At 40.4% G+C, this 26,954-nt stretch overlaps 1 protein-coding gene across 2 annotated transcripts in view; it reads left to right on the plus strand.

The window, feature by feature from the left end:
• Positions 1–26,954, plus strand: part of sh3pxd2aa (SH3 and PX domains 2Aa) — a 100,106-nt gene that overhangs the window by 44,563 nt on the left and 28,589 nt on the right. For both annotated transcript variants that reach the window (XM_029504865.1, XM_029504873.1), the window contains exons 6-7: positions 12,154–12,179; positions 24,259–24,387. In XM_029504865.1, coding sequence (XP_029360725.1) covers positions 12,154–12,179; positions 24,259–24,387 — 155 coding nt within the window. The remainder of the gene's footprint in view (positions 1–12,153; positions 12,180–24,258; positions 24,388–26,954) is intronic.

Below are 26,954 nucleotides of genomic sequence, written 5' to 3' on the forward strand. Positions count from 1 at the left end.
CCTGGTTATATCCTTATGCAAACTTTGCCCTATGGTCTATTTTCTAATTGACTGACCCATATTTTGAAAAAACAAACATCATGTATTGGAAAAGACTTGAAACTAAAAACGGCAGTCTATCAAAGGGCCAACACATAGAGACAAACAACAATTCACACTCAGTCCTACAGACAATTTAGAATCACTAGTTAACCAAAGCATGCATGTCTGGATGATGGGAGAAAATCTGAGTATCTGGAGGAAAACCATGCAGACAGGAACATGCAAACTCTGCACAAAAAGGCCCCAGTCCGAGAACCGAACCTGTAACCTTCTTGTTGTGGGGCGACAGCGCTAACCCGACAGCGTGGCTCAAAACCTGGACCACTAACATTTGTTTGCGACTCAAATCTCTACTCACTAGCTACTGTACTATACCATATATAATATAATCCAGTTTAATACAAAGTTAAAGGACTAGAAATCAAGTAAAGAGTGAAATAGCAGTAGTAATAACAAATTCTGAGCCCACATCAATCGATCCATCTCCAGGGCTGCTTGTCCATCCCCTGAACACTGGTTGACATGGTAGAAAGCACTTAAAATTTCTTTCAGATGGACTTTGAGTTGGGACAGTTATGCCAAACTGCTATCTCTAAAATCACAAATAAGATTTTATGTCAAACGTGAAGAAATGTCAAGGTACCACAAGATATGCACTTTCCTGTTTATCATTTCCATTATCACAGCTTCTGCTATTTTAATTCAGTGCTAATACTTACTAATGCACATTTAGTGGTTGCGCTCAGTAAATCTGTATGTTTTTACTTGCAAATTTATGTTTTTCTCTCTCCTTCTGAGGTAATTGTTTTTCTATCCTTCTCTTTCCCCCTTCCTGCTCCGTTTCTCCTCTGCCTCTTTTTCTCTCACCTTCTCCTTCTCACTCTCTCTTCCTGTCAGTCTCCCTCTGTCTCAACCCAACCAGTCCAGGCAGATGGCCGCCCACCTGAGTCTGCCTGAGGTTTCTGCCTCTTACAGGACATTTTTACTTGCCACTGTCGCCTGTTGTTTGCTCATGGAAGGATACGTTGGGTCTGTTTTTAAATACTTCTAGAAAGAGTTTTGATTAAACTTTATGTGTAAGTGTGGTATGATTTGATCAGTTTTTTCACAAATGAACATCCAAAAGAAATAATGAATGTGTCTTACAGCTGTCACATATTTCACAGAGTCAAAATTATCCTCAAAAATTTGCAAGTGAACTCTCGTAACTGCAATAAAACAGAACAATGTGGTAATTTCTGGATGTTCAGAACAGTCCGCATTTATCTCTTTTCTGTCCTTACTCTGCATAAAAAGGATGTCTTTTGATGAGTCAGCATGATTTGGTAGCAAGTGCTAATTAAGAAGCAGAATGGCATCAAAACCTCATCCTTTTTGAGAGCGCAACGAGAAGTGTGGAATCCTTAACAATCATTAAAAAAGTCATTTGAGGTGCATAGTTTACACTTTTCTGGTGTTTTACTTGCCGTATCTATCTATAAGAATATACTGTATATCTGTAGTTTCAGCTACTGATAGCCATCTCTGTGGGGTACTAGTAACACCAAGTCAATGAGTGAGTCAGCCAATCAGAAGAGAGGGCTCAAGTATAGCAGAACAATCAGAATCTAAATCGACATGTTTGGGTCAGCTGGGCAAGTTTTATATTCCTGAATACAGGCTGTGAACATTTCTCTGTGGGCTGATGACATAGATGCTTTCAAAGTATAACTATAGAACTGTAATTTGTCATCTATAAATGGCCGTGCATAAGAGCATTTCAAGGCGAATTTAGACTTGCCTTTTTGCAGCTATACATTTCTTTTTTCTCATCATGTTTAATAGTGTGTCATCACGGGGATATAACAATGCATCACAAGACAATTAAAAATGTGTGTGACAAACCAAATCAGTTGAAATTAAAAATTAATTGTGACCCCCCCACCACCACTACCACCTTTTTTTTTTTTTTTTTTTTGAAAGAGGGGGGGGTATTTCCTGGCTTTATTTGGTAGGACCCCTTAAGAGGGACAGGAAATGGGAGGGTGAGAGTAGGGAAGAACATGTAACAAACCACACTGGCTGTAACCGAACCAATGTTGCAGATGCAGACCTTGTCGTCTTCTATGGGGACGCACACTCTACCAACTACACCACTGGCACCCAGCTCGATGCCCTTTTTATCTTCTTTTGATTTCACTTTTTTGGCGCTCTACATCACTGTCAATTATTGGTTCAGGTGGAACGAGAGACATGGAGGTAGTTGCAAGTGATTCTGAAACTGAGGATGCACATAACAGTTCCAAATTGCTATGCCAATTTGTTAAAGATAAGAAAATATATTTTGTAGTTGTAAATCATTTTTTATTTTAAATGACTGAATGGTTTTAAATATGCATTGATTGCATTGCTTGTGTTTGAAGTTACCTAGCTCGGAAATGTTGTGGTCTTGTCTGAGAAATAATCGAAGGAATCTTTTTCAGTCACAATTTCGTCAATTTCTTCAAGCTTCATTCTGTAAAAAAAAAGAAAAAAAAAAAGAGAAAATCATATTGAATTTTGAGTTGATTGCATCACTCTTCAAGATAATGAATGAATACTTTTCTTGTTTCTTTCCTTTTTCTTGTCCATGGGTTGTCGAGCATCCCTCCTTTTCTCCTCTTCCCCTATCTTCCCACCTCCATCTGTCCCCTCCCAGACATCTGTCCGTTTTATTCCGTCTGCTGTGAGACATAGACAGGCGACAGACTCACTCAGCCTTAATGGATAAGCCTCTCCTTTCCCCTCACAATCAGGATCAGTAGCACTCACTGGAGACCACATAGCACACTGTAAGAAGAGTACACCACTGGTCTCAAGGGGGTTAAACATGTGAAGTGTGTCAGTTGTGAGAGGTCAGCTGAGCATGTGCCTGTGGGATGTTGTGTATGTGTGTGTGCATACATGCACTGTTTGTGTTATCAAGCAGTTGTATAGTTATAGTTATATTCTGATTTCTTTGTTTCGTTCATTATATTTAATATTTCAAAATGTTTTGTATACATACCCAGAGATATCCAGCAGCAGGGGAATAGATGAGTGTTTTTCTCGACAGGACTAAAGGAGTCTTTCCTGCATTGTGCAACACGTTTGTTTTTGTCAGGTTGTTACGGTGCACCTCCCTCCTGGCCCTGTTCTACAGGCTCAAAAGTTTTTTTTCCCTCTCACCATCATCGTACATGGATGCACTCATTCTCTTGCCCACAGATCCAACCATGTGCTGTCTCTCTTGTGCACTCCTCCTCTCACACTTACTCATAGGGTGTTGTCAAGGTGGAGCTTGGCTTGCTACTGTAATAGCTCTAGGAGGACCGAGCTGTACATGAGCGTGATTAATAGAACAGGCTGGGATAGATGTAGCTAACAGGGTGATGAAAATGTGTCCACTTTATCACCTCCTTTAAAAAGAGGACAGGGAGGAGGAATATGGGGTGGCGGCAGGGAAATGAGGCCAAAATCAGGGAGCTGCAAAGTCAAGAGTGCACTGACATCCCACAATATCTCAGACAAGCTACAGAGGTCTAAAAGATCATCATGAGAGACTAGATACAGCATATTGTCTGACCTTAATGTCAGGTTTATGATCAGGTGTGTGACTCTGATGTCATGGTTTCTTTATGCTGCCTCCATGAACACAAATTGTGCCTTGACAACATCCAGCATGCTCCTGCTTCACTATGTACAATTGAATTTCTAAACTATGATGTGATTAGAAATAGGAGCCATGTGTCCCGCAGTGCAGTGCAACAATCAATCCCATCAATCACAGCTCAGAAAAGCACACAGACCCTTCGCAGACCCCCCATCAGCTAGTTTCCTATCCTCTGCCTCTACATGAGTGATGTCGACCCCTGTCTGCAGAGAACTGTGCTGCACTTTGATGGCAAGTGGGAACTGATGTCATTCTTGTGCAATCAGATGCTCCTCTTTGAAGTGGAGGAGCCTTGATGTTTAATGTATTTTGAACGGATACTCAACAGCATCTATGTGCTTTATTTATCTTTAATTTTGATGCATTCAATGTCCTTCAGATGAAAGGATTCTCTTTTTGATTTTGGCCAAAACACTTTTTGTGTGCGTTATGAGATCTTACTATAGACATGGTAGGCTCTATGTGTCATAGTCTCCATCTAACAGCTCTCTATCTCTGGGTCTCCCAAAAAGAGACCATATGATTAATCTAAGACAGAGGTCTCCAGCTCCGGTCCTGGAGGGCCACTGTCCTGCATGTTTTAGATGTTTCCTGCTCCAACACACGTTTCAAATGAATGGCTCCTGATGAGCTGATCATTTGAATCAGGTGTGTTGGAGGAAACATCTAAAACATGCAGGACATGGCCCTCCAGGACCGGAGCTGGAGACCTCTGATCTAAGGCCTTTTCTGAACTCTATTCAAATGAAGTTGTCAATTAAAAATGAGTTACTGTCCTTCTCCTGCTGATCAGTACTGACTTTCTATCTTATTGTTTTTATAAATATACAAACATCTTTTTCAATAGGGGATTATCACAATTTTTAAAGCTAGTACATTTTAAATAGTTTGGTTTTTGAAATAAGTATTTAGTTTGAAAAACAAAGGTACACTGCTTTTTCAGTTTCTGGGTTGCAGGGCTGCTGGAGTCAATCCCAGTTTACATCGGGCAAGGGGCAGGGTACAGCCTGGACAGGTCGCCAGGCCATCGCAGGGCAACACACGAAGACTAACAGAGATGAACAACCACTTGCACACCTCACATTCACACCTGCAGGCAATTTAGAATCACCGGTTAACCTAGACAGAGATGTCTTTGGGAGGAAACCCACACAGACATGGGGAAAACATGCAAACTCTGCACAGAACGGACCTTCTTATTGTGGGGCAACAGTGCTAACCACTGTGCTCCATTGCATTTCACATAATCATTTATCAAAAATAATTAGTACTATACTCATCTGAATAATGCTTATATTTAGGGTTTGGAGGGGAAATTATTTGAAGCCTTCATAACTGATCTTCAGGAAGATATTCATAGAATTTGGTTGTTTAAAAAACCCTGATGTAGGTTTTTGGTTATTTTGATTAATGATTTGAGGACACATAAAGAAAACATTTCTCATTAATTCAGTCATTAATTCATCTTCTATCGCTTCTATCGCTTATCTGTTTCCGGGTGGTGGAACTGTGTCACCAGTCTGACATACAGAGAGAGAGAGAGAGATGAAAACTACTCACCCTCAGACATATGGGCAATTTAGAGTCACCTAATAACCCAAACATGATGTCTTTGGACAGTGGGAGGAAACGGGAGAACCCGGAGGAAACCCAGGCAGGCACAGGGAGAACATGCAAACTCCACACAGAAAGGTCCCAGGCCAGGAACTGAACTGCGACCTTCTTGTTTTGAGCTAACAGCCCTGTGTGCCCCAAATCTCCTTATCTCTTATTAAACTCTCCAATCTCTCTCCACATGGTGGCATACTTCACTATATAAGCAAATACTAAGACAGTACACTTCACACTTGGCTGCTGTATCCCGCTCAACCACTGGATCAATCTTGTGTCCCATCACAGACCTCCCCAGGGTTTCCCTTCCTCTGTAAGTGTATCCACTCTCTCTTATATACTCAAGTATTTTTCTGACTCATTTTGGTCTCTCTCTTTCTGTATTTATGTCCGTTCTGGCCCCTCACTCTTCCTGTGTGAGACTATTTCCACTGAATGGAATTTCTCACCCTTCAAAACCTTCCCAGGCAAACTGCCTTCCACCTCCCCACCCTGACCCTTTTCACCTTTTTGTGAGACATTACATTTTTTTTATTCCCTTACTAGCATTTCATTCAACATCTTGCATTTTTATTGAGTCTGTTTGCACAGGATGTGGACCATGATTTGTTTTATCTGTCTGGGCCCGCGGTAGGCAAGGATATAACTATCAGCCTAAATGGTATTATCTGTCCTCTGCACACTATAACGTTGAGAAATTTCCCTCTTAATATGCGCATACTGCATTTCACCCATGATGAAAATACTGGCCACTCTCCTCCATAGGCTACTGCAGAGTTAGACATGGATGACGTTATCATCATTCATCATGCCTCCTCACAAACCTCTCCATGAATAACAATAGGGATCAACCTTGCCTTGTGCCTGGAGGAGAGAGATGCAGCAAGATTATCAGATTATTACTCGGTCAAGTCATGAACTTGTGTGATTGGTCAATTTCTGAGCTCTCAATAGGGAATTGCTTAAGGAGCAGGGTTATCCCTGAAGTCAGGTTTGTGGTTTTTGGGCTAATTAGAAATAAGTGGGTGATAATGTGTTTAGTGGGGGTGGGCATATGTGCACTTGGTTCTATGAATAATATTGGGAGTCCTGTATTAAACATGTACAAACCCCTTTCCAAATGGCAGACCTTCTATCTGTGAGCGGAAATACTTTCTACCCTTTCACGAACTCTCTCAGAAAAACTGATTACCAGCTCAAGGCACCATTTGCATGTAGGTTTGTTTAACATGATTTGAACAAGTTGGAGTAGTATTTATTGAATTAATTGTATGAAAGAAAAGTAATGTTATCAACGCAAGAGTGCAAAAAGTAACAATTAATTTAAAGATTTGGATTACAAAAAAAAAAAGAAAATCTAACCCATCTATTTTTAACCTGAGTTTTTAGTAAATAAGCAAAATAGGTATAAAGTAGTTTTATATTCTTCATGCTCCTCACCTTCTTCAATACAGTGTCAAGCTGAATTGATTCCTTGAGTCTCAAGTGTTAATGCCTGACAGGGCTTTAGCTTTGTCATTGTCTTGAGGATGAACAGGCAGGGAATGACTGAGGGTGATTTGGGCTCATTAGAGTCCCCAAATCCTCCTGGGGTTTAGAGGAGGTACACCTCCTGGTGCCCAGATTAGGACTCTGGTCTACATTTGGTTACACTAGGGGGATGATCTGATGGCACGAGTCTGGTAAAGAGGGGGAGAGGCTGAAGTGATAATCTCTGTGTTTACTGTATTTATTGGTCTTGCTGGTGAACCTTACGGGGAGCCATTGAGAGTCATTAACTTGAAGTCATTATGCTAATATCTGTAAATATACCAATCAGTACTCCATCTGCTGACCCACTCGTGTACTATATAAATGATCAAATCCAGTGCCAGGTTTTGTTTTGTTTTGTTTTGTTTTTTTCACTTTACAATTTTAAGCTTATTTAAAAAAATTGCTTAAATTAATCTAACAGTAATAATTGTGACTAAGGTATTAAATATTTTGGATTTGAAGGAATTTTCTGTATGAAGACAACATTGATCTCACCCATGCTCACTTGGAGATATATATGATGTTACACAACAAAGAGCATATTTAACTAATTGTCTTGTATGTCATTTGGTGAATTTGAGGAATGGGTTAAGGAAAGTCTTTGGCCCATATGTTAATTCATGAATGAATAGTTAAAAATACTTTTTGTTGAATTCTTATGACTTTTCTGGCCCTTACACCACATGGGCTGCCTCAAAATACTCACTCACATCTATTTTAGCTTGACAATCAATGTCGAGCGTTCGGCACTGTGGAACTGAGAAGACGTGTATCAAGGTGCTCCTGCTTCATGGAGCTATGGTCGGAAAATACAATGTGACAAAATGTCAGTATGTGATGAAAAGTGTGTGGAAATGTGTCTGAGTCTGTGTTCTTGTGTGTAACTGACCCATCTGTGGATGTTTTAGAGGTTTAATATATATAACAAGACAGATTTATTTACAGTTTAATTGCAGTTTGAGAAATTTGTCTATTGGCTGGTCATTTTTTTACTACTTAAACACAGGAAAACGGATTTTGTGTTAATTGTATTCGTGAAGATAACAATGTTCATAGCAGTGTCACAACAACAGGCTTATCAAGACTGAAACTGTCTTCTTCACATTGCATGTGTACTTAAAAAATCTCTTTCCGCAAACAGACATAACTTTCAGATGGAACTGAGAGGCATTTCTTTGTTGGCAAAAGCTGGACTTGAAAATGCACTTGGCCACATAAAACAATCTTCTCCCAACACCTATTACCTCTTTCTAGACATTGGAAAAATGTTGCTGGTTGCTCAGCCCTTGAGGGAATACTTCTCTGTCTCGGTTCACTGAACGTGGTTTGGGCTCTGTCTTTTTTTCCTGCCATCTTCTCTCTGTATTTTGCTCCATTCTGCTCCTGCTTTTGTGGCCTAATGCTTTACAGATGCTTTCAAAAACCATACTATTAAAATAAAGCCAATATTCAGTTTCACTCATGCTGAAAAGTTCAAATTTTTTGTTAAATGTTGGCTGTTAAGCTAACAAGCAGCTTACTTTGAAGTAAGTAAGCAGAAGTAGTGTTGCACCTAGTTCATAACCAAGATAAGGGCTAATTAGTTGCTGCTGTAATGCCCTAGCTTGGTGAATGTTGGCCTGTGTTATTACTGATATTTGCCTCTTTTAGTGGGCTAATGCCATCACGGTATGTTGATCTAAAGCCTTTTTGAATGCACTAACAAGCACCCACACATTCTACAAGCTAACCTTTACTTTGACCTGCTTTCCATGACAACAGTAAAAGCACACGCTATCGATCTAATCGGCAGCTACTCTGTGAGGATTAACAAGGCGCTTCAGCAGCCGTATCGTCTGTGGCTGTGTGTGATTGTTTATCAAGAACAATTAACCTCAGAGGCTTGAACACAGCACCACTTTGGTTTAGGCCTTCACTTGATTTGTTGAACTATATACAATTCAACTATAAAAGTGCTTATGCCTTTCTCCTGACTGGGACATGTTTATAGAGCTTCGAGGTCGTGTTTGCCTTTCAAACCGTGCACAGCATGAATTGCTTAACAGACTCCTTGGGAGTTGGCAACAGCAAAGTACTTTTCATTCTGCTGTTGTTCTACACAAAACAAAACAAATTCATTGGCCCCTGTCCTCACCTCCTTAATAAGTTACAACCAGTGATTTCCAGGTCCAACACTTGTGCCTATTGTATTGCCATTTTGCGTAGATTGTTTCTCCTTGTAAGTTCAGTTCACCTAGCAGGCATCCAACATGAATTTAAAGCTGGTCTTGTATTTTGGCTGATGTTGGGATGTATTTATCAGTTACTTCAAGGCACTTAACATATAAAGTCTTTATAGAATTATTTAAACCAACAAATCCCACCTTGAGCAAGCACTGGCAAGGAAAAACATCATGTAAGAGGCTCGGGCAGGACCAGAATCAAGGTGGGTGGCTATTTACCTCGACTGGTTGGGTTTAGAGAGGGAGGAAGCGTGGGTGAGAGGAGGGAGAGACTGAGGGCAAAAACATGGAGAGAGAATGAGAGCATGAGGAAATAACAGACTTTCCCTTCATCCATTCCATATTCTGTACAGTTGAAAAAAATCATATACAAAGAGACAAAAACGATTAAGAGCTTAGATTCTTTAATTAATGTGAATTTTTTTTCCCAACTTTGGTGTTAGCAAGCAACAGGAAGAGGTAAAAAGGGCTTTCTGCTCAGGCTGCTTGCTGCTGTAAAGTGTATAGTTTCAAAATCAAGTGGATGAGAACAAATGCATTGAAGTATTATGGGAAAAGAACAGAATTAACCAGAAATACAGGGAACGAATCTTAGGCCTTAGGTTTACATTAGGCTTCCAAAAGGACCTCATTTAATTATGCATAACATCTAAAATAATTATTTGTTTTGAAACATGTAAACAATTATTTCTTCCCTTCCCAGATTTTGTGAACTAAAAAAGATTGCGTAGGCGAGAGATGTCTACTGTTCAAATGGAAATGTGAGTGGCACTACATTCCCTAGAAAAAAAAAATATTCCCTTGTGCTTGAACAGAGAATATATACATATTTAATGCCACCTTGGAAAGTCCAGAGAAACAAACAAACATCTCTGCTGATATCCTGTCAGCTCAAGGGCCTGATCTGTCCACAGCATAGTTTCCACTGAAAAACATCCAGACACTGTGTGGCACAGTTCACTGAAAGTCAATGCCCATTGACTTGAACTTTAACCATTCCACATGTATTAGATGTTCTATGTCCAGCACAGCTTCAGATGGATGTGATGAGATGTGGGGTCAAGTCCCGCTCTCTCTGTCCCACTTTGGGTGACAATGCAGCATATTCTGGTCGCTTGCACACAGTGCTCTTGGTGGGGAGATGGGTATAAAGGGTTTATTCATCTGCTGTGGCCAGTCACAAAGAGACAGATACATTAGATCACAGGGGAATGGATGAAGGGATGGAGAAAAGGAGAGCTAGGACGAGCATAGTGACGCTGTAGAAGAAGGAGCCGCTGGCCTCTGTTCATGCCTGTGTGCTGCCTTGTATGTCCCTTTGCAATTTTCAGTATCTCATGCAGTATGGAGGCACCAGTTTCACTGCCTGCTATGCTGCCCTGAACTTTTTCTGCTTTCCAGGCTCTGCTGCATAATCCTCTGGGCCTGTTTGCTTTGACAAGATGAGCGGTTCCTCATTAAAGTAAAGGGCCATTCCACAGGGATAAGCGAGCTCAGTTGTCCTAATTACTGATGCAGTTTCCATGTTAATTCAGAATTTTTAGAACAACACACACTGCTAGATGAGCTTGCTTTTGTGTTTGGGCTGAGAGGACACAGACACTTACCTGCAGGGATCAGCATTCCCACTTGCAGTTACAGACAGCTCCATTGGAGCTTTCGTAGGTGTTAAAGCCACCCACAACCAGCAATGTTTGATTAGACGTCACAGCAAGCATGACAATAACTGCTATCACCCAGGTGTCACGTTACATCCCTACTCATCAGAGTTGCAGCTGATAAACACCTGTGATTACTCCAGAGGTGTTTGACATGAGAGTGAATGCCTGTTATACCTGTTCACATTGATTTCAAGAGCGAGAGGTTAGCAGATTTTTTTGACTAAGGTAAAAGGGGCTTTATGCTGATAAAAATGGCCATTTGAATTTATTGCCATGCCTTTTTTTTTTAAACCAAATACAGATGTGCCCACATGCACCTACTTACCTCACCCAATTCATTCCTACACCAAATTATATCAGCAGTCATCAATTGAAATCTTGAAAGTGTCGAGTCATAGTGTTGTCGCTGATAAAGAAACCATTATATTCACCCGTCTCTATATTCCTCGCTGTTCTCTGGGGGTTGGTGTTACTGCCTATATTGTGGTTATTTTTAAACAGAAGAGGGTATTTCACAGAGGAGAAAAAGCTGTAATAGGAATCAGCTCTTCAGTTCAGCATTTTGCCTCTTTTTTCTTGTCCTGGCAGTATCTGTACTGCTGCAGGATGACGTGGCTAAACTTGAGGTAAGATGAGTTTTGATTAGCCCTGGAGGAAACAAAAGGGACACAATGATTGTGCACTCTGTAAGTGAAAAAGAAGAGGAAGGGAGAAGAATGAAAGAAAGAAAGAAGGGGAAGCAAGCAATTATGACCTGATTGTCAGGTCTGCCTTTCCTTAAATGGCATATTCTGTCGTCACCTGATCTAACCTTTCCCTTTGTCTATCTTTTTTTTTTTTTTTTTTTTTTAAGTACAGCTGCCGCACTGCATGAGACCCAAGTCTTTATTGACAAGGGCAGAAACAGACATGCTCAACACAGCAAACGTCACACACAATCCTGTGTTACCCCCCTCAATCTATAGCTTAGCCTTGTGGCATAATCCCATTAGAGTCCATTAAGCAAGGGAACTTAAATTGATCTTCTTTCTTTTAAATGTGGGGAGAGGTCGCCTTCCTCTCCTCACATCTGAGAGAGGAAGGAGGGAGGGAAGAAAGACGAGTATAGGAAGAGGATGGTGGTGCTGCTTTAGAGTCACATGACATGATTTGTGTCTGTTGCAGGGAGTACGGGCAGCTGGCCAAAGTCATTCCTCCCTCTATATCCATCCTTCACTCTGTCTCTTACTCGCCCTCAAGCCCTCAAACACATGCATTTGTTAGTGTGCTAAAGCTGACTGAATGCATGTGTTTCTGTCTGAGGGAAGTTGCCAATTTTTGCCAGTTAGGAGTATCTAAACCTACAAACTGTGACTGCATGATTTGTTGTTGACGGAGCACTAACCATGTCCCTCTTCTGTTGCTTCTCCCTTAGGGACTATGGATCCAAGCGCAAAACGGGTAAGTCATCACGTTTTTAAAACCTCCTTCCCTTGAGCTAGACTAAGCTACACTTTAGCCTCCTTTCTTCGTCAACTTGTTGCTTTTCTTAAAACTGCTTAGGTTCAAGCTGGGACGTTATGCTGAATCATGTACTACCCTCTCTGTGACATGTTTGGTATATTTTGGATGTCAGCGCATTATATGTTAACTTATCATACTGTGAAACACTGACACTGTCAACTGTATCCTAGGATGTGCTCCAAGGGTTGACTTGCTTCATAATCCAGAGTGGGGTGCCAGAACAGCTATTAATTTGGGGCGTCAAAGTAGAATCTTTAAAAAAGATGTTTTTTTCGGGAAAGCACAATTTTCTGTTGTGTCAAATCTGTATTATGTGTTAAGACATCTGTGTTATTATATATATATGTGTGATTTTGTTAGTAATTCAATAATTAACGATAGAATGATTTAGCTTTTTTTATGTATAAATCTCAGAGGATCTTATCTTGATCTGTGTCATGTGTTTTCCGTGGTTATTTTCCAAAGACGTAAATAAAAGCTGTAATATGGCTTTTTATTTACGTTGCACACATATGCAATACAGTTGAAAAAAATTGAAAAAAATGTCCAGTCATGGACAGGTCCTGGACCAGTTCCACTTTATCTATCATGAATTCGGTGGCGCAGGCCCACAGGCCCCTAAAACAGCAGGCGGAGTGTTCATCCGTTCCATTTTGCCACAGATTTTTTGCCTCATTAGCCATCTTAGCAAATGTATGGCTCTTAGAGGGTATTAACTACAGTATAGCAGCTTAACAAAAGCATTGGTACATGTGAGTCAGTAATATATGCTTGTTGGAATGCTGTTTGTTTTTGGCTACATAGATTTGAGGAAGTGTTGGGAAACATATTTTGTTTGTACTGAATTATTAAAGGGATAATGCAGTAAATTGTTTTTGGCTAATGGAGAATCTGCCTCTCATCCTACAGATGATGAAAATAATTTCTTTACCTTATATTTAAGTAGCTTAAAGGTTTTAGATTTAGGGTATGGTGGTGCAAAAACACAAATGTGACAGTCCCCCAATTTTACCTTTTCTCACATTTTGAGAAACATTTAAGTTATTTCCCCAAGTAAACATATTGATGGGGATTTTTTTGGCACCTCAGTAATATTCAACAAAGTGCTTTTTTGCAGTCCCAGAAAGTTTACCACCAATTCAATTACATCCACATTCCTCAAAGTGATTTGATATCTTGGAGACTGATTGCTTGCTTCTGTTTTTTTCTCCACATCCCATGTTAGCGTAACAGCATATTACTGAACCTTGAAACAGGTGGCTTTCATCCTTCGTGTCATTGCATCACATAGTTATGCTAATAGAAAGATAAAAGTGTTTTGTTTGTGTTTCTTCCTTCAATGCAGTTCACTGTGATGCTTTTAAAGGCCCCCCACGTACAGTCTGTCAAAACACTTGACTAATTACGAGTTGCAGGAGTGTCCACTCTTTGTAGTTGTAGATACCTCATTTGCTACCATATGACCATTATGAGGCTAGTGAGTTAAGGTTTTCTTTTCACTGTTGTTAAAACTGTCCGTTCCACTGCTTTAGTTCAACATTCCTGTTTTGAAGTTAAAAAGTCTAGTTGAGCATTTTCATTCATCTGGATCGCTGGAAGCAGTATTCTAACATTCTCCCATAGTTGTTGTGTTTTAGACTTTTTGCATGTAGAAGGGCACTGCAGTACCCTAAAACTTCACTAACTAAATTGGGTAATGCTCGCAATAGCTGGAGGCAAAACATAGAACTGCCGGCCAATTTAAGGCATTTCTTTACCTAGACCCAGATTTTTTCCTTCTACCATCAATTTCTATGATAATCTAGATTGACTGTGTTCCGCTCCATAATTAATGCTTACTTTGACTGGCCATGAAGCGGATATCATTCTTCCCTTCCACAATGTCAGAATGTTTTTTGATGAACTTTTTTCAGATTTATTGATGATGTTGACTGTTGCTACTTTCATCTTCAACCCGACGATTAGTTCATTCCAAACAATTTTTAGCAGCTGTAAAAACATCAGTTAAGACTAGTTAAAAATAAACTGTATTTTCAGACACTATTATGATAAAATATAAGTTTGTAAATGATAGACCTACGGACACTTCAGAGTCACTAGTGAACCTAAACATGATGCCTTTGGATAGTGGGAAGAAACTGGAGTACCCAGAAGAAATCCCTGTAGGCACAGGGAGAACGTTCAAACTCTGCACAAAAAGGCCCCAGGCCTGGGAACCGAACCTACGACCTTCTTATTATGGGACAACAGCGTTAGCCACTATGCCCTGTAATGAACATGTTTGCGTTAATTGCTTCATGTTGTGACATGATCTTCCTTTTTAAAACATTGGGGCTCTCAGTGCAAAGCAGCGCTGGCCATATCATAGCACCCAGATTTAATTTTCCCCTCCAGTGCCCATGTTTCATAAATGGCAAATCTACCTGTTCCCATGCTTGACACAAAAAAGCTCTCTTTTTCAAACAGTTTATTAAAACCAAAATGATCTTGGTAATTAGCATTTAATCATCTCGGTCCCATGCAATGTCACATTACGGTTTATGAATCTTGGGTGTGTGCATGCTAGTGTTACCACAGAGCAGATTGTCAGCTCTGCACTTTGATGCGCTGTACAATATGAATGAGTAAAGACAGTTGAAATGTTGAAAGGCAAACTACGCAACATATCCTAGCAAAGATAGAAATTTCAACTCATGAATGAATTATCTAGATCGCATCCACCAGTGACTGACATGACTGCTAACACCCAACCAGGGAGAAAACATTGGTGTCTCTATTGTTGTCTCTGTTTTCTATATACACTGACAGAAAATAGTGATTCATCCCGCTTCAAGTTAGCAGAGGACAAAAATGGCAGACATAGTTTTTTTTTTTTTTTTTTTTTAAATAGGTTCAGGTCCAGGGAGTCTCAGGGGTCATGGCTCTGTACTACTTCCCTGCTCTGCAGAGAACAGATGGAACTCGTAGTCGTCCATGTGAAGGCCAGATCCAGATGGAACGAAGGAGGGTGCTGTTTGGGCAGCAGAGGCCACAGAGGTTGAGACTGTCAGACAAAAACATGTTTGTTTACGTGGCACAGTGGATAAGATTTCAGACTTGCGCTGGAAAGGCCAGTTGTATTTACTTGCAGGAGGGAGGAGGCCTGTGTCCCTATGCGTGCGTGTTAGTATTTTTACAAGTGTGGGTTTAGTGGACAAGGGCAGTTTGTGTGTGCATTCCTATCTGCTCAGCTGTCAGTGCTAATTAGGATTTTAGAGCCAGGCCGTTGTTCCTACCATTAGGGGCACATTTATATGACACTTACACTGTCCATTACCTGCCTCCCCGTAAACCATAAGGAGTAAAACTCTTCTCTATGTTGACTTTTACACATGTAGCATCACACTGAGCCCTTAATTGCAACAATTGTTGAATGTCAGTGCACTCTTATCATATCAATGTTAACAATACATTAAACTGGATATCGATTCAACCAGAAATATGATATTGGCTTTCTTCAGCTTTATAGCCATGAGGTATCACTAGTGTCGCTTCCAATGGTTTTGGCTCTGCTACTGCTTTTACTGATTCTCTTAATTGCTATTACAATCGTTTTAATATGTTAAGTTTTTGCAGTGTAATATAGATACTACACCTTGAAATGTGTGACAACCAGCAGTTCTATGGAAAATTGGAGGATGTTGCACAAAGGTTAACAAAAGTCAGGGTCCAGATAACATCTGTGGTCAGCTACTTCCAAGCTGTGCAAAAGAACTGAGTCTGGTTTTCCATCAAATTTTGAGAAAAATCCTGAGAAGCGCAGCATGTCCCCACAATTTGGAAGGACGCGGTCGTTGTTCCGGTCCCTAAATATAGCCATGTCATGACACTGAGTGATTTTAGACCGGTGGCCTTGACTTCAATTGGAATGAAAATCTTTGAAAAACGGGTATGTTTTGAAATTCTCAAAAATACAGAGTGTGCAATTGGTCAATTACAGTTCGCCTACAGGCCGAAGAGAGGATTGGAGGATGCCACACTCACTCTCCTTAACTTGCTTTTTAAACATCCAGAAGCGACTGGGTTTCATGCTCAGCATTTATTCATTGATTTACCATCTGCTTTCAACCAAACATTTTTACCCAGAAGCTTGTAGAACATTTTAACTTGAGTAGGAATCTTGTGGGCTAGATTTTAGACTTTTTTAGCAAACAAGACACAGTCAAGGTTAGTGAGTTCTGAGCACAAAGTGTGCTCCTCTACCAGCTACAAGGGTGTGTACGCTCACCTTTGCTATTCATTCCTTCATCCTTTACACCAACATGTGTCAGAGCACTTTTAAAGATCAGTTCATTTTAAAGTATGCTGACGACTTGGTGATCGTTAGCCTGCTCCAGGGAAATGAAAATAGTCTTGCCCCTGTCATTGACAATTTTGTGAAGTGGTGTCAGGTCTCATACTTACAGCTCAATATATCCAAAACTAAAGATGATTTTAGGATAAATGCCAACAAACCTTAATCTACCATCATTAAGGGACAAACTATTGATGGGACACCAGCGTCTGTTTTTGGTTGGTTGGTTGGTTGGTTTTTGCTTTCTGTCATGCATCATGATTTGGAAACCTTTCTCTAAAAGAAAGGAACTCACTGAATCAAATCATTAAATGGTCAAGTGGGCTGATTGGGGAGGAACAGCTGGGCTCAGAGTCACTGTCCACCAAACATTTGCAGCGGCTAGCCAGCTCCATTTCAAAGGATGACTCCCATCCCCTATCCAGTGACTTCCAGCTCTTGCCATCTGAGCAGAGATTCAAAGTCCCGAGTTCTAGGACCACATGCTGTAGGAACAGCTTTGTTCCTGCTGCTGTTTCCATCTTAAACAAGTCTTAGTGTTTTTGTTTTTTTTTTTTTAGTATTTATTCCTATTTATTGAAAATGTAACATGTTTTTTTTAACGTACTGATCTATTGGGATCTCTAACGTATTGGGATCTGAGTGTTCTTTTATTTATTTATTTATTTTGCTCTTCATCCTGATCGGTGAGCTTTTTGAGCAGCTACACGTTTGTTCTGTGCTGTCTCAATTAGCTGTTGTCCTTAATCTATGTATGTTGAAATGCCTTTTTTCTTGTTACTGCAAACAAATCTACCAACGGGTACTAATAAAGTGAACTTGAACAGTGAGGAATAGTTACCTCACTATGATTGTAGGAGCAGCAAGACTTATCCCCTTTGGTGCAATGGAGTTGTATCCCCAAAGCACCTTTGTGGGATTAGTGTGCTTCAATGTGACAACATGGTAAAGCAGAGATTGAGGGAGTTGGGACAGCCAAGGAATGACATCGCTCACTGTGGAAGAGATCCATCCTCACCCCGAATGGAGCACCCACACTGTGTCATTCTCCCACTTGGAAACTATATATCATTGCCAGCGGCTCCATTTTGAAAATAACGGCGTTGCCCATCATCTGTGGCTCTTTTCAACACGCTGTTTGCACACAAATGTAATTTGTCTTTGTGAAACCACAGTGGCTAAGTCAGAGATAAATTATCACGTCTCCGTGTGTCTCTCCTCTTGCTAAACATTGTATCAATACTCGTTACCTTTAGCCTGGGGTTTGACATTGTTAGTGGTGCTGTCATTCTCTGCCACTGTGCATTTCCACATGTGATAGATCAATGCCGGTTAGCTGGAATTTGTTATTGGTCACCTTTGTCTTGGTGTCAGGGGAAATGGATTCATCTTTTAAACTCTTGACTGATAATTTTGGCTAATTGGTGAAGGATTTGTAAGTTTTTGAAGGCTTTTTTTTTTTTTTTTTTTTTTTTTTTTTTTTGGATAATTGACTTTGACTTGACTTTGGCAGTTCTTAATATATTGAAAGCATACAATTCACAGTGAAATCCATCAGAACATTTGTAACTTTATAATGTCATAGCAAAGCAGTCACTGCCCTCCAGCCATCCCTCAATCCTAACAGGACTTGATTTCTCTCAGGTTTTATGTGAAATCTGATAGATTTTTATTCAAGCACAAGTAAATAGTCTGCCAATCAGAGGAGAAGCTGAACCAAACTACAATGAAAGGTTTTTTGAGGCTTAAAAGCACAAACTTATCTTCTTATTGATCTCCACACTTAAACACTTAAAATTAAACAGAAAACAAAAGGTCAAAGTATTGTAGAGTACAGTACACAATTTGGTCCTCATAGCCCACAGGACTACTCCACCCATAGAAAACAATCTCTCTGAGACTTCCTATAAACATTGTTCTTGCTGAATATGTTAACATTGCCTCATTGTAATTGTTATCATTTAGCTCAAAGTATCAAAATGCTGCACACTTGTTTATTCCTGTTGTGAAGCCAACAGTGCCCTCAAATTGTTGAACACTCTTTTTTGAAGAAAAATATGTTTATTATCAGTATATTTGTTTGGCTGCTTGAGATAATAAAGTGTTGTCATGGAAAATCCTTGACACGATAAAGACATACTGTTGCTACTCACCAAAACATAGATTTTGTACCTCAAGGGAAACCATGCTAAGTGACGATTTGTGACTTTGGATAGGAAACATCAGGGAAAAAAAATGCAATTTGGTGGCACTATAGTAAAATGTGTTAAAATTTCAGCATCAACTAGTAAATGTGAAGTATCAAACTTCAGGAAGTCCACACCAAACCTCTCTAGCTGCAGCTCCAAACTTATTGACAGAAAGCTAGAAAGCAAGACTTCACAGATGCCATTTTTCACAGTATCTAGGCCTTAAATTGTAGGGTAATGTAGATGTTTGGGGTCAGAATTCAAGGAAGATTACCCGCAGAAGCAAAGGGATTGACAACCAAACTGCACCAGTGAGCATCACAGAAAACCATTCCTGCCAGTGGCCATCAGACTTTCAAACCCTGTGAAAGACTGAGAATTTGTAATTGTAACTGTGCAGTACCCTGGATCTTACAAGCTGCACCTTAAATATTGAATTACAAGCTGCAGTTTTTATGTTTTAATATTTCCGCTTAATGTTTACTTACTCATTAGCCCATTTACTTTCATTAAAATTTTTTACCTTCCACTTTTCTTAGTTTTTTCTCTTTTCCCTATTTAGGGTTGCCACAGCAAGTCAGCTCTAGGACTTTGCCTACAGTTTTAAATACAGGATGCCGCTCTCATTTATATGGGCTTGGGACTGGTACAAACCTTACCACTGGCTTGCATTGTGGCTGGGGTTTGAACTCAGGCCCTCTGCATGCAAAGAATGCACTCTACCACTGAGCTACATCCCCGTGCTTTTTAACTTCTACTTTACGTATCTATATTTTATCAATTTTATTCTTACATTCTGTCTATATTATATCCAGAACTATGTATGTCTAGTAATATTTCTGTTTCTATTATCGAACGTCTGTAACAAACCTCTGGGCATTAATTAAGTATTTTAAATTCTGATTCTCAAAACACTGCTGGTCGTCCAAGTTTGTGGCATCATCACCTGAAAAGAATTAAGCTTCCATATGGATGTGTTTGTATGGAGGGGGTGCTTGGATCGTAAAGAAGCCAGAATAGAGAGGAGAGCTAATATCAGTCAGATGTTGTGCACTACACTGAGAGCAGACGGCTGGTTAATAATCATGGTTGGGCGTTAAAAAGCAGGATTTGACCCTGGCTGACCTGGGACCAGCCTGTATTGCTCCCTCTGGGAGCTCTGGTGTGGCAGGAGAAGGTATTTGGCTTGTATTATCTCATGTGAGTAAACGAAGAGGAGCTGTTGGCTTCTCAGCAGGAGCAGCACACCCTGTGATCCAGTACAGAAAGCTGCTGATGAAATATAAAAAGCTATATAACATATATATAAGCTATAACAAGCAAGTTGACTATTGAGAAAACACTGGATTGATAGTTGGCATGGTATTTGATCTAACAGTACTGTAACCATAAACGAAGTGGAAACTTAGGAGGTTTTTGTTTAAGACAATTATGTAGCCGTTTTCAACCTATTGATTTAATTCAAGTATACCTACAGTATTTAATGTGAAAAATTACAGTTGGGTGTCAAATTCAGTTTATTGATGTATTGGCACCTTGTTAGGGAAATATACATATTTGCAGCTTATCCAGCCGTCAATTAAGTTTCCCACATCTAAGCATATTTTCTGTAATTAATTAATTACAGTAATTAAATATAATTTCCATGTGATATGCAAGTTGTTTATTTAATTATTATTTTTTTTTTTTTACTCACTACTTTCAGAAAATGTTTCATCCAATAATACACTCTTTATTATACAGTATTTGATCTTTTTCCGCCAGTTTATTGGGGAAAAAAACATTAACTGTATGATAATCATTCATTTATTGACTCAAAACATGCGCAACAGCTGATTTGAATACAAATTCATGCATATGTTTTGTTTTTGGCAGTTTTTTTTTTTTTTTTTTGTTTGTTTGTTTGGTTGGTTTTTTGTTTTTTTCCTTCAATTCCATTTCTCCTCAATCTCCGTAAGCTGCCCTGCCCAGCTTCTGGTTTGAGCTCTCTCATATAATTCTGTCCAGTTTCTTAAGCAGTGCTGTAGGCTGACTGCTGGCTCATTTCCAGGAAAAGATGACACCCAGACACTAAAATATTATTTTGTTCTGATAGATCTCAAATCAAGCTTCAAATTGTAGGTTCCTTGAAATATCACAAGGCGGCCTCCAGATTTTGGCTCACACCCCCAATCCTCACCACCTCTTCGGTCCCTGTCATCTCTGATGCATGGCGTCTAATTTCCTGGTTGGGGGTTGAGATGTTTCTTTCTTTTCTTTTCTTTTTTTTTTCTTTAGATAGGGAGTGTGGGAAGTCAGCAGTCTTTAGAAGTGACTACGGCACTCTCAGGCATTCCAGGAGATCAAGATATAGCGATGGAAAGAAATGGAGAATTGAATGGATAGATGGAGCAAAGTGAAGCATGGGAAGCAATTGTCTTGCAGTTTGAGGGAGGGAGCGTTTGAGAAAGACAATAAAAATGGAAGATGTGTTTATTGCAGTACAAAAAAATCTTTTTTTTTTTTTTTTTTTTTTGCATTCTGAGGCATTTCAGCATGGAGAAATCATCAAGCATAAAACACAGACCATGACTGTGTGTGCTAGATGAGCAAAGGTCTCAATTTAAGGTTTTGCTCCACCATACTTTTGCTTTTACATGCTGTCAAACCGAATAATCTCTGTCTGCTTCTCTTCTTCCTTCTCTTCTTCTGCAGTATGGATGTACGGCTTTACAGACAGCCCGAGGAAAGAGGCCTCAGGTAGCTTTGTGTGTCTTTGAGTTGTATACGCATGGACTACTGTGCTCATGTTAGAGACACATGCCATCTGCATCCCGTTAGTTTTTTTTTTCCTTGTTTGTTTCGTTTCACACTACAGCTTTCCCTTGACATCTGCTTTGCATGCGCTGTCATCATCTTCTCCTTTCACCCATCTGCTCCAATTCAGCCTCCCTCTCTCTGCTTTCTGTCCATCCTTCTCTGAAAACCAGGTTGGCCAACAGCACTGCAGGGCACGCTGCCAGAGGGCAAGAATGTGAACTTTTGGTTTCCAGCATCTCAGACTAAAAGAAGTTGTTAAGTCTGATTGTTTCGATTTGTTTGCACCTTGTGACGTCATTCCAATTTTGGTTGAACAGCAATAATCAGTGGAGAGACAAATGGAATTGGAATTAATATCCTGGCAAAGACAATTCTTTTCCTGCAAATGCAACAAACACATTTATACAAATGCATACAAATAATAATAATAAAAAACTAAACAGATTTGCCCATCTGGTGAACATTTGGCCAATGTTTTGGTTTTATGTTGTTTTTTTTGTTTTTTTTTTGTTTTTTATTTAACTGGAGACATTTCTGGGGAATAACAAAGATAAATAGGTTTCCTTTCATTAGAAAGATCACTGTGTCAGTAGATTACAGGAACAGCAAAGACTAATTCCCCTTTCAACAGAAAGCAAAGCTTATTCCTTCTTGCAGGTGCAAAGTCTGTGAAACTTGGAATAACAAACTTCCAACTAAATTTTACAAAAAAATATTATGCAATAAACACACTGGAATATATAGACAACAGAAATGTAACAGGGCTTCAGGATTCATGTTATTTCTCAACAAGGCGTGGCTGCACATGGCTTCTCAATAGCACGATTTGTGCTGCTTTATTACCTCAGGCTGACTTTGATTGCTCCCGGCACGTGGGCTGCTTGTGTTCCTTTTTCTCAAGAAAGACAGAGATAAATAGGCAGACTCACCCGGTGGGGAAGTAAAGCTACTGGGGTTTCGTGCTGTTCCCTGCCTGTTTGTTTGAGTAACGACATATAGCGATGCTTAATTATATTTTAAGCACCACATGAATTTTATAGCCTACTCTTCATGATTCTGGGTGGCTTAAATGTATGAATGTACTGCAATGTACTTCATTTTCATAAACCTTTTACATGACCACAGAGGATGAGGAGAAATAGTATTTCGTTGCAACCTATTGATTTAACTCTTGTTAATTTGAGTCACAGGGGAACACTATCTTTTGCGCTGCACTGTAAACAGTAGTGATAGTCCTTGCTGTGATTTGTGTGACAGGGAGCTCTGATATATTAGTTACCTACAGCTTATCTCCCCCACTGCAATTAATGTTCAAGGTATAGTCCCATTAACATAATGACTGCAGTGGCTAACTGCCTGCTATACCTTAGATGCAATCACAAGCAAGAAGACAGCAGGGAGATTTGTTTTGGTTTTACATTACACTGAGCATCTTCTGCATCTCTGTGCTAACGTGTGCCAGTGTATAGAGTCAGCAGTTACCCAGGTGATTGCCTTTTCCTGCCTAATTTTGCTTGTTGTTAAGTATAGCTTTGGTACTGGATCTTTGGCAGCCGTTTGCCTGCTGCATGTTATCCGTTTATCCCACCTCCATCCATCTAAACACTGTGTCCAGTCTTACAAAGTAGTTGTTTAATCCAACATAGGCAGCAACATATTGTGGTCTAGGTGGAAACACATCCACAGAGCACAATGCTGAAGGGTCACTTTCCCTGAGTCTCTGACTCAGCTCCTGGCCAGTAAGACCATTTGCTGCATCTCTGCTTTGGCTCTGACTTTAGAAATTATATATGCAGTAAAGAAGTACAGGATGTGAAGCATAATCTTCTGAAATGTCCCTCTTAATCAGCAGGGATGATTTCTCCAGCAAAACAAGCAAATAAGCATGTCTGCATCATGGATCAGAAATGGACCACGCGAGCACAGCAGATGAAATCACTGTTGACATCGAAAAGGTTAAACATCAGAGAGAACGAGAGAGAGAAAACAGAGTGGCCTAACCTCAACTGAAATGCTTTCTTCTTTTGTTTCACATAAACATGGACCCAACCTCCTTCCCTGTTTCTCTCTCTGTCTCTCTAGTCCACTCATATGTTTCTATTTAAGGCCAGCAGTGCCGACTACCATGATTGGTGTGTTCACCCCCCCTCCCAACTCCCTGTCCAACGGCTGGCTCCCAGCGGCAGTGGAGGGGAGGCCTTTCCTCTCAACCGCACTGTTGATTTTCCACAGGGAAACTTCACCATTCTTCCACTCATTCGCTCCCCTGTCTTCCCGTCCAGTCGTTAGGAGTTCCTCTACTTCTCCTTTTCTTCTTTTTCCCTCTCCCTCTATTCATTTGGATCTTAAAAGTTTGGTGCAGGTCATGGATCCACTTTAGACTCAAGATGCAGCCCTACCAAACAATTTCTACTTTTTCCCTCCTTTTGTTTTGATTTCTTCCAATGCTCCTCAGTCCTTCGCTGTGGGCCGGGGGTCGACTCAGCTATATGGCCAGACATTTGGGACGATGCAGCCAAGTTGTGATCTCACCTTCTGATTGGTCAAGGAGGAACAGTGGTGGCAGGGAGTGGGGGCTGGCCGATGGCGACGTACCGGGTGCACAGCAGCAACAACGGCAGTGTAGTTGGCTGCAGTGGGCGTTCGCGGGGTGCCACGGCGGGCAGGTGGCTGACAGCCTGTTTCTTCCCCACAGGGACTGACAGCTCAGAGCCCATGGTGCTGGAGCAGTACGTGGCTGTGGCCAGTTACGAGAGGCAGGAGAACTCAGAGATCAGCCTCAAGGCCGGTGAGACAGTGGACGTGATTGAGAAGAGCGAAAGTGGTGAGTGAATTATTTCTTTGTTTGTGTTCACTTTGGAAAAACACGAATACACTTAGACTTATGACACAACATCATAGTTAACATATGTTCTGTTGAAAAGTAATTACAGAACGTTGCTTCTTAATGCATTGTTAGAACCACTTGGTATTTATTTGTTAGCTTGATTCTTCCTGTTTGTATCTGCCTCTCTCTCAGTACACATTAGTAGCATAAACACACTTCTCACACACACAGCGAATCATGCTGGCTCAGCACTTTTCTGTCTGCCATTTCCCTCCCTTTTCTTGACTTTACTCTTTCCTTTCCTAACCCCCTTTGTCCACAAGAGTCCCCACTCCAACCTCCCTCCCGCTGCTCTTGTTCGCCCTCATTTTCTCCTCTCTTCTCCCAATCTAACAATTTCCTAGCTAGGGCTTGGCACCACCTTTGAGTGTGTGAGTATGGAGGAAAGGCAGAGTTAGGGCTCAAAGCCAGTCTCTTGCCTTTAGCAGCAAGAATGTCGAGTAAATTCAGCTGAAGATTTTCAGCTTTTTCAAAATGAGAATGGAGTCTTTTGATTAGTTACTTTTTGTAGTCTAGTGTAGAATTAGCATCACGAAGAGATGCACCGATGGTGCAATTCTCACTGGGGAAATTATGTTTAGCAATCTAGAGCTGAATCTCATTTTCCAATTTTCCATGTAAACGGTGACTTATAGCCAGCAGCTTGCACAACTCAGTAGAGAGTTTGTCACAAACACACTACGTCCCTGTCATTCTCCCCCCTCTTATCTGCAGACTGATTATGTATGTGAATCTATTTTCTTTGAGGTATCTGGGTTTGCATGTGATTGAGTGATAACACACCACAATGAGTTAGATTTAGCGTTGAACCAGCTTGCTATTTTGTCATTCACATAGCATTTGGTGCCTCTCCTGATTTGTTTAGTGGCAACATCAATATTTTTTGACGGAGCAGATTTTTTTTTTTTTTTTTTTTTGGTGATGTGGTTATTCTCACAGAACTCACTGTCTTCTTGAGAACTGGGGATGTCTTAAATTCAAGCACATCTCAGCTTTGTTTATGAGATTCTGAAATATCAAGTGTTCCTGTTAACTCCTCGCTTCAGTCAAGATTTTCCTTTCCTGTGTTTCCAGAAATCAACTGGCAGAAACCTTTTGGAGTCACATTGAATGTTTTATTTAATCAACAAGATTTTAATGTGTTTTTTAATTATGAAGCAGGTCCAGGTTTTGGATCAGTCACTGTGAAAATATCAGTATAATCCACAGAGAAGTGTCCCCTCTGTCTGTATTCAGAAACTGAATAACAAGCCATCAGGACTTTGAGGTGAAGCAGTGATGGTCCATGGAGACCTTCCATCCTAATTTATTGGAGTTGGTTTCTTTCAGTATTCACCTGAAATGTGTCTTCAGTCTTTATTTTCTTATCTCAGAATGCAATCAACCAATCAGGAGAGATATTCGGAGACCTTCTGCTTGGTTCACAGCCTTGTTGTTACCAGAACAACACACAGAAGCCCAAGAGGAGATGCGAAACTAGATAGCATGGTTTTTGGTACTTCAAACCACAAACCTATAACCTTATGAATACCAACACACCAAATAAAACTCATATATGGGACATTTCATGAATGTTCCTAATTGTGCCTCAGCCACAGAGTTATTTTCTCTTGCAATCCCATTTCTCTCTATCAAGTTGGACAGCATCTGCTCAACAGACCCGTTCGAACACAACCTCCTGAACATTTGCATTTAAAATGGACTGAAGCACGTACAGCAATAAACGCATCTTCTGATCTTGAAGGAACTCTTGCCCAGGAGTTGGATATGAATGTGCTCTCGTCATTTACTGGGCCAAAGAACTGGAGCAACAGCCATGCTGCTGATGATGACATCACTCAGAGGCTAAGGCCAAGACAAACACATCTGAAGGCTTGTATAATATCCCACAACCCCGTTCCTGCTTTCAGGGCTTTTCTGCAGCCTCTTGGTCTACACGTGCTTATTTTTCTTTAATGTAGTCAACTCAGAGTCACTGACAGTTCAACTGTTAATTAGAACTTAAATTAGCATCCTTGTCAGAAAGCTTCACTGGAAATCTGTGATATTTTAGAATCCTGGAAACTATATTTTTCCATTTTTTTCCCCCTTTTCCTCCTTCTCATACTAAAGCATGCATTCATATGCTGATAATAATTTCAGTATCTGACCTTATATTATTGTGGGTACAGGTCTGGAGTCATTTCTGTTATTTTGCCCCAGTGAGACATTCCGTGTTGGCTTTGTAGGTTAGACCCAGCTGTTGAGCTGAACTGTGTCAACCCGGTTCATCTTCATGCAGAAACCAGATTAAATCAACATATTGTTGTACAGCTCTCTCATAATGTAGGAGCTATGATTTAGTAAAGTGACATTTATGAAGCAGCGGGGGAGTTGGGGTTGGACAGACCGGAATCGTCCTTGAGAGACTAGTAGGGGCCTCGTCTGAGCCATTGCCCTGCTTTTCTCCCTCTCATTCCCCCTTGGACATGGGAACTGTAGATCGTCTAGAGAGCGGAATGTCC

Source organism: Echeneis naucrates, chromosome 1 (genome assembly GCF_900963305.1).
Source record: "Echeneis naucrates chromosome 1, fEcheNa1.1, whole genome shotgun sequence".
Lineage (NCBI taxonomy): Eukaryota > Metazoa > Chordata > Actinopteri > Carangiformes > Echeneidae > Echeneis > Echeneis naucrates.